This window comes from Parasteatoda tepidariorum, unplaced genomic scaffold, assembly GCF_043381705.1.
Source record: "Parasteatoda tepidariorum isolate YZ-2023 unplaced genomic scaffold, CAS_Ptep_4.0 HiC_scaffold_1872, whole genome shotgun sequence".
NCBI classification, from domain to species: Eukaryota; Metazoa; Arthropoda; class Arachnida; order Araneae; family Theridiidae; genus Parasteatoda; species Parasteatoda tepidariorum.
The window spans coordinates 1,333-9,961 of NW_027261485.1; the positions used below are offsets into that span (position 1 = coordinate 1,333).

Consider the following 8,629-nt stretch of genomic DNA (forward strand, 5'->3'; position numbering starts at 1 on the left):
GAACCTTTGCCTTTTATTTTCAGAAAAATTATCTCTGTTACGTCTGTTGCAGATGATATAAAAATTTTAAAGCTTATAAATATAAATTTGGATGCAATTATCCTAAGACCTAGATAGCTTATATCATTTTTGCAATAGTAACCAATTAGATCTTATTATTTAAAAATGTGTCATTGTAATATCATAATCTATTATACAATTAACATTATTACTTTAACTAGTTCGAAATATTATTAAAGAATTTGGAGTTACTTTTCAATATAATCTTGGGTTTTCTTACCAAATCAATAATTTAAATTCCAAAACTTATCGTTTACAAGGTTTTATAAAATGTGAAACTAAGGACCTCACAAATAAATAAACCTGAAAAATTCTTTATTACCCATTGGCAAAATGGGTCTTGGTTTGAATTTGATGGCGTACTCAAACATTTCAACTACAACAATCAAGAATAATAGTAAACAGTGCGCATGCGCTGCTATGGCGACTACTGCTGTTTGATAATATTTTTAGAATTCTTTTTTTCAGTTTTAATTATGAAATGGATTAAGTAGGTGAGTTTATTTTTGAGATATGGGACCAGAGAGTTCCCATAAGCACTTCTTGAGTTGTGAATAAATGAGAATTTCATCATTTGAACGATATTTTTTTCATTGTTTTAATTAAGAATCGAAAATTCAAACCTACAGTTAAAACTGTATCGTTTTCAATATTTATTCAGGTTAATATCACAAATAAAGAGGGTCCAAACTGATTGACACGGTTCCAAAGGTTAGATTTGTAGCAAGAAAAAAACTATGCCACAGTCTAAACTTACCGAGGCTGAAAATTCCAAAGCCAAAGAACGTAGACGGGAATACCTTATATATATTCTAGTAAAACTATAAAAAAATATTGTATCGAAGGAGTTTAAATTAGTTTTCAACATTTTCTATATTATAAAGAAAATTACCACTATCCCCATGAACTTATTGCTTCTGCATTGCAAAATATTTTTGTTGGTCTACCATTTGAATGTCATTGAGGTTTGTCTTGTTTATTATTTTTCCATAAAATTCTAAAGAATCTATATATATATTTCTCTTACACGGCACCAAAAAAAAGCCTCATTACAACTCCCCGAATGGCAACGTTAGAAAATCAACCAATGATTGCTGCTAAAAATGTCACATGGCAAATGTCACATGAGGTGGCTCAACATACAGCGCTTTTAAAACGGAAACAATAACCAGAGTGAGCATTATCAGGTTGTTTAATTCAGATTCATGCCCTAAAAACATGATAATATTTAATTATTGAAACGCAGTGCTATAAGCGAAAGCAGAGAGCACGCCGCACGTACTATACTCAATACTTAATTTAAACTCAATTAGGAATTAATTAGGCTGGCCTTCTCCATGACTATAAATAAGTCACAAGATCAGACTTTTGAGAAAATCAGTTTAGTATTGACTACAACAAGACAAGTTTTTAGTCATGGACTACTTTATGTTGACCTGTCAAGAGTTAAGTCATTTGACAGCCTTTCAGTAATTGCTCCAAGATGCCAAATCTATAATTGTGTTTTCAAAGAAATTCTAAATGCTTAGTGTTAATTTCTTAGAGCTTTGCAGAAAAAAAATGTTTTTTGGAAAAAATTTAATTGAAACTTCTATTTGCAGTAAGCAAGGGGAACTGCCAAAATCAAAACTCCCCGATTAGAAATGCAGCATGGCGACCTCCACGTGGTACTTCTCGGGTAATACTAACAGCCATTCATTTTAATTTATTGTATGTAAAACATCCTTATTTTGTTCTAAAATGTTATCTACTTTATCACAAATGTTAATTAATATAGAAATTGATTTCAATAATGCTGATCACCAAAAAATATTTCATTTGGCGATTAAAAAAAATTTTGCGTTCTTGAAAATGGAAGACTTTTTGAGGGTTATTATCTCACAAGGAAAAGTTAGGGTTTAAAGTTCATATTTTTAAATAATAAAATTTTTTTCTAAAACTTTCAGAATTTCTAGCATTAACTAATTTATTACACACACTTAGTTGAATTTAGTTGAGTAACTGCAATATTTGATATTTTATTTTGCTAATATGTTTCTCATTTAGCTAATGTTTTGATTTTTTCACCATGTACAATCCAAATAGCTAATATACTTTTTTAAAAGCCAGTAAGAACATTGATAGAATTCTTCTACATAAGTACAATACTATGTCTTTGATGATAAAATACTATGTCTTTCATGATAATATACTATGTCTTTGTGTTAGAACATTGTGTTCATTGGCGAGCGAGCGCAGCGAGCCATGGTTCACGGCATGAACCACATAGGATTGCGTAGCAATTCTCGGGGGTTGGCGAGCGTTAGCGAGTAGGGGGCGGAGCCTCCTAGTATGATTTATTGCTCTAATATTTTATATATGATTCCATTTTCAGAAAAAGTCACAATATACGAAACCTTATTTTTCCATAAAATTCTAAAGAATATGATTTATTGCTCTAATATTTTATATATGATTCCATTTTCAGAAAAAGTCACAATATACGAAATGAAAAATTTTTTTATAAGCTCATTTTGTAAATATATTCACTAAACGAAGTTTCTGCATTCAGAATTTTTGTTTTTAACAAACATGTTCAGGATCTTTATTTAAGTCCTTTATTAGTGCAATGATGGTCTTTTTCTTCCATTGTATGCACCACTGTAAATGATTTTTTATTAATAGTATTTGTTTTGACTTTTAATACAAAATAAAAATTAAAAGGAAAGATGAATAACAACAAGCATGCAGTATAAGATATTTATTACGCCAGGACCTTCAATTACAGTTCAGCAATTTTTTTAATGAAGTAACTAATTACATTATTCAATCTTTTTTACTATTTTGATTTACATTTGTTATGTAAAGAAAGAAACTTTTCTTTTTATCTGTCTTTCATTCCATCAGATCAAATCACTGAAAAGAAAAATTGGTTGTTAATATAAAAATACAAGTATTTTTTTAAAATTATTTCATTTTTTTAATTAAAACTAATTACTTCAGATTAAACTCAAATCTTTTAAATTGTAATAAAAATGTTAAAAATGAAAACCTTATTTCTAAGACATTTTAATTTCGAGCATTAGTCAATACATAGTATGTATTTTTAACTGAAAATCTTGTTCATAAGATATTAAAAGCAGTCAACTCTTTTTTTCCTTATTGATGAAATAATTATTGATCGAAAAATATTTCAAAACTGAGACATCTTAATTCAATAGGTTTGTAATCGCTTAAATGATCAAAAACTATTGCGCCATTTGGAAACCATTGCATTTAAATTAACTTAATTCAAAACAGCTTGTACTCAATGTCTATAAAAAAAATTACATTCTGCTTGGAAAATCAGATATTCATTTACAATAGGATGCCTTCAAGTGACGTAGCGTGTGTATATCTATCCAGATTATTTGTTGATTGTTTGTTGAATTGCGAGGTTCTCAAAACAAAAATATATCGTAGTTACAATAAAATACACAAACAAATAATAAATCTAAGTTAAGTAAAATTCGCACATGAGAAAAGAATTATATTTCAACAAATTCGATACCGCACTGTATTTAATTAACTTCATATTAATTAACATTCTAACTTGTGTAATGAATATAAATTTAACATACAGATATTTCATCTGAAATGTGTTTATGTGACGCAGAGAACATTATTTTATATTTTTTGCTATCAGCTGTTGACAATTGTTACGAAAACTAGTTTATTTCTGAATAAAACACTGTAAACTTGCCCATTTCTATATTTTCTCCATTTTTTAAATAGATTTCTTAAAGCTTTTAGTTCTGTCTGTATAGATTCATATCTTGGCAATTGTCATACAGAGGTCTTGGAAGAAGTTGGTCTCGACAAACAGTTAATGCTATTAAACAATTAATTTTGAGCACGTAAAAATAAAGATGATGAATCCCCAAAATTTCAATTAAGCTGAATTGTTTTAAAATTTTTTCGACATGGCTTGTTAAGTTATTCCTAAGAGTTGATTTTAAAAGTCACAGTTTTAGTGTTGCACTTTTTTTCAACAGTTTAGACGTAGATAAAGTTTAATCTTTAACATTAGCTAAAAATCTCGAAATATATTCCGTTTCCTAATTTATTTGTTTTAAAAAAAAATCAATTCTTTCCAGAATACAATTTTTCTAAACCAACTTATTTGTTTCACTTACCTCTTGCAATAATATGGAAACGCCATGCAAGAGCTCATGATTGCCTTGAGACAAGTCTAGAAAGAAGGAAAAAAGTTTTATAACATTTCGCATAAGTTAAATGTGAATACTTAACAGAAATATATCCATCAAATTTCCAAATAAGGTAATCTCTTTTCAATAGTGCTGTTTTTCTAAAAAGGCGCTCTAAAATAGAGGTTCTGCGCAGCACACAAAAGCGTTACAAAGGTTTCAAGTTCCTGTTTGTGATGCTGAAACCAGGCAGTCGATGTCTAGTTATGTAAAACTATATAAAGCTATACACAGGTGGTACTAATGTTTGAAATTCGAAATAAATGGTAGTACTTTATTTACGTTGTACTAGAGCTTCAGAATGGGCTATTGTCAATGGTCAGGGAAGCACGACTGAGGATGATCCGAGGACATGTCATCGCAGTTGTGTTTCTCTGCAGAAGGGATGGGTACCCCAATTAGGTTAATCAACGACCCTCAACGCAAATATGATCACTTCAAGGTAGAATACTTTAACGAGGAACGATACCAAACCTCCTCTGTTCTTCCGCAGGCTGATCTAAGTGATTACTCTCTACTCATCGATGGCTGCCAGTGTTGTTGAAACCCTGTCTTATGATCTGTCTGTGTCTGTCTATGTGAGACAAGCTCGTTAAGAGACTTCCAAGTCATTACTTTAATGGTTAAATTTATGAAAAAAAACATGCCATAAAATACTGTTATTTAACTAGAGTGTTTACGATATGACCGGATTATTTATTCTTTAAAATTTGAAATTCATTTAAATTAAACTGCAAATATAAAAGAGTACATCATTAAAAAAATGACGATCTTTACCTTTTATTTATGTCAAGTTGTCAATCACCTTATCGATTAATAGAACTACCTTTTAGAATTTTTTAAGTATAGGAAAATCTTATGAATCGCAAACAAATTCAATCCATGCAAATTTTTGCATTAATTATTTGATAAGTAAATTGTAGATTTTTTTTTATATTCGTTCATAAATACTAATAACAAATAAATAATTATTAATAAATAATTTTTAAAAAATATTTTTGAATGGTATTATTTCTTTGGATAGATGAATTTTAGAATTATGTGCAAAAATGCTTTGAATTTGTTTAAAGTGTTTTTGAAATGTGGCGAAATACGAAAAAAGTAAAACTGTAACATTAAGGGGTTCACACTTTGGATCACCCTCCAAAGCAAAATATTGGAACCATATTTCCCAGTTTGCTGTAACCTCCTACCTCCTGCGGTAACCATATTTCGGGGATCAGATGACCGATTCAGTCGAAAAAACGAACGTTTATTCATAGAAAGAAAAGTAGAAATATTTTTAACAGAAATATAGAACGAAATCGCTACTTTTATAGAATTTTCAAAAATTCATACAAAAAAAGTTTAAATTATTTTTCTTCAATTTCAAATTAATTCTATTAGATTCGTTTTAACACAATTGATAAGCAGAGATTGGCTCTTTTGAACATTTTACTGCTGCAAAAGTTATTGAATGACTGACTATTTCAGCAATGAAAGGCCAATCTTCTCGTATGGTAAAGCATTATCTATTATCTAAGAATCAGTAGTAATATACGGAGCAAATACCTGTGGTTTTGAAAGAAATTTATCAGATCAAAAGGTTCGAAAGAAGTTTTAGAACGGTGAAAAATGTGCATTGAAATTTTGAATAAATCGGAAATAAAATAACAATAATAATAGTTGAAAATAATTTATTATTAATAATAATTTATTTAATGTTACTTAAACATAAATTTTTGGCCCAATATGAATTTTTTTAGAATTCAATTCTTAAGTATAAAAGCTATGTATTTAATTAAAATAAAATATGCATTACAAATTTACTAGAACAGTGTTATATTTTCATTTGCTTTGTTTAAATTTCTTCTATTCTTTTTTGAATTATCATATGCAAAAGTATCAGTTAACATCATTATCATTAAATTTATCATTAAATATCAAAACTCATATCATTAAATTTAAAAAATACATACATATGCTATATTTTTTATTATCAGTCAGTTCAATGCCCCATATTAATATCGCATATTGGAAAATAGTCATTATGTAAAATTTTAAAATGTAAAATTTTAACGGAGAACAAAATTTTAAACGATAAAAAATTTTTAATTCAGAAAATTTCAAGGATTTTTATTTTAATTTGAATGCAATTTTTCATTTATTCACTTATTTTCTTATCGAGTTTCTCCAACAAGTAAATTTATTAATGGACTATATTTTCCGACAGTAAAAACAAAATTTGTCAATATTTCGAATTTCTAAGGAAAATGAACATAAATTAAATTTTTTTATATGCATACATTATATTTTAATTTCTTTGCTATTTCAACAAATGTCGTAATAATTTTGTGCGTCTTAAAATTTTATACATTTAATTTAAAATTTACGTCGTTTTAAAATAAAAAAATACATTTTTTGTTCCTACATTGTCAGTGAAATTTAAGGCTAGCTTGAATTTTTGATTTTCTCGAATTGTACTTTGAAATTGTTTCCTTCCTTTCCTTTTTTCGCACTTTTTCATTAACTTTTTAATTGTTACTTTTTAAAACCAATTTATTTTTTATTTTTTACGCGTTGCTTTTCAAAATTTAAAGTTTTTACTTTTTACTTGATACTTTTTATAAAAGCGCTTGTACTCCTAATCGTTACATTTTAAATTTAAAGTTTTCACATATTTTCTTGAGTGTCTTATATTTTTTCAAAAACCAGTATGAAATCAATTTTTCTTTTCCAAATGAACACAGTTAAGTTCTTCTTTACGATGTTTAGAAACATGCTATGCCATAGTATTTTATAAAGATCAATGCGCGAGAATAATATAAATTTAAACTTACCAAATATTTTTCCATGCCAGCAAATTCCTCCTTACGGCTAGGAGAATTTTGTTCTCTTTCAAGTTTGTTCTGTAAATTATTTATGATGACACATTTTTTTTATTTTATTTTTAAAGACATATTTTTATTTATTTAAAAGGAAAATACTTACATTATAATCCAGAATTGTGCTAACAGTTTTCAAAAGGCATTTTTTCTACACCATAGAAAAATAAAAAGAAATAAAAACATGAAAACTGTACTTAATTAACAGTTTATTGGTTATCTATGAGCAAAAATTTTATGAGCACGGTAAAAAATACCAAATGATGGTCCAATGTTGTTTTGTTGACTAAAGGTTCTTTACTTTCTCACACCTTACTTATAAACGAATTTTGGTCGAATTGCGTAATTATAGTAATTTTTAAAAAAAATTCATCCAGAAAAAATATATCTTATTTTCTTATAAGTATATATTATATAACTATAAATAAATATCTTATATTTCTGAAAATATATTTTATAATCTAATTTTAAAAATAAATATGTCTTATAAATTTTTTGTAAAACTAAAAGTTAAAGGTAGGTGACTGAAAATTTGTGACACGGTCAAGGCGGCATTTTTATTTCTTTCCTTTTTATTTGTACAGAATAAAAATTTGTGTTAATCAATGCTCTTGATACTATTTTTTAAAACATAAATGTTTTTGTATAAAAAAAATTAACAATACCTATTGGCACGTATAATTGAATATTTAAAATCTTATAATTGAATCTTATAAGGTAGAAAATCTTATAGTTGAAAAAGTAAGAGAAAAATTTGATAAATGTTCTGAAATTTTTTTTTACCGTCGAGTCTTTGTTGTTGCAGACCAAGGGCACCAATATATCAGCAGATAAAGAACCATTTTTCCATTCCGGGAAAACGTATCCATCTTTAAATTCACACTCCGCATTCCACAATACTCTATAAGTGTTCCAAGTCTGGAATATTTTTTATGAAGAAGATAGTTAAAAAGAAATTGTTAAATCAGCAAGAAAATTTTTTAACTGAAAACACTTTTAAGGATAACTATCAATCAGCATTTAGTGAGGGCGATATTCGTTTGTGACATTTTGAACGTAATAACTTACTCCAACAATCAAACAGGTTTCCATACTCTGCTTCACCTTCATATTTACTTTTTGATTTTCCTTTTTCTCTTTTTTTATTTAACTATTAATTCACCGTCACCCCATGTGAATATTTTTTTAAAAATATAAATTGTGTATCGGCGGAACAACATTTATGATTTAATTAAAAGTCAAATATATGATATACTTACATCTCTATGCCAATAGTCAAAACACGTTAATTCTTCTGCAGTTAATTCTATAAGAGTAAATGCAATTTATTAAAATATATTGTTTATAAAAAGTGAATTTCAGCTACTACCTGTAAAAATGAATCATACTTACACTTATGTTAAATAAGAGAAGCTTTTTCGGCACTCTTTTTAAAATAAGTAGATTTAATACACAAGAGTGTTATTAAAATTCCGTTCC

At 27.5% G+C, this 8,629-nt stretch overlaps 1 protein-coding gene across 1 annotated transcript; it reads right to left on the reverse strand.

The window, feature by feature from the left end:
• Window positions 1-2,785: 2,785 nt before the first annotated feature.
• On the reverse strand, window positions 2,786-8,456 carry LOC107436117 (uncharacterized; the record flags this gene model as incomplete). The annotated part of the gene is given in 6 exon segments (XM_043057059.2): window positions 2,786-2,955; window positions 4,215-4,270; window positions 7,106-7,174; window positions 7,257-7,301; window positions 7,934-8,068; window positions 8,410-8,456. Coding segments are annotated over 6 exon segments (365 nt in total), but the record flags the coding sequence as incomplete, so codon positions are not given.
• Between the last annotated feature and the right edge of the window lie 173 nt (window positions 8,457-8,629).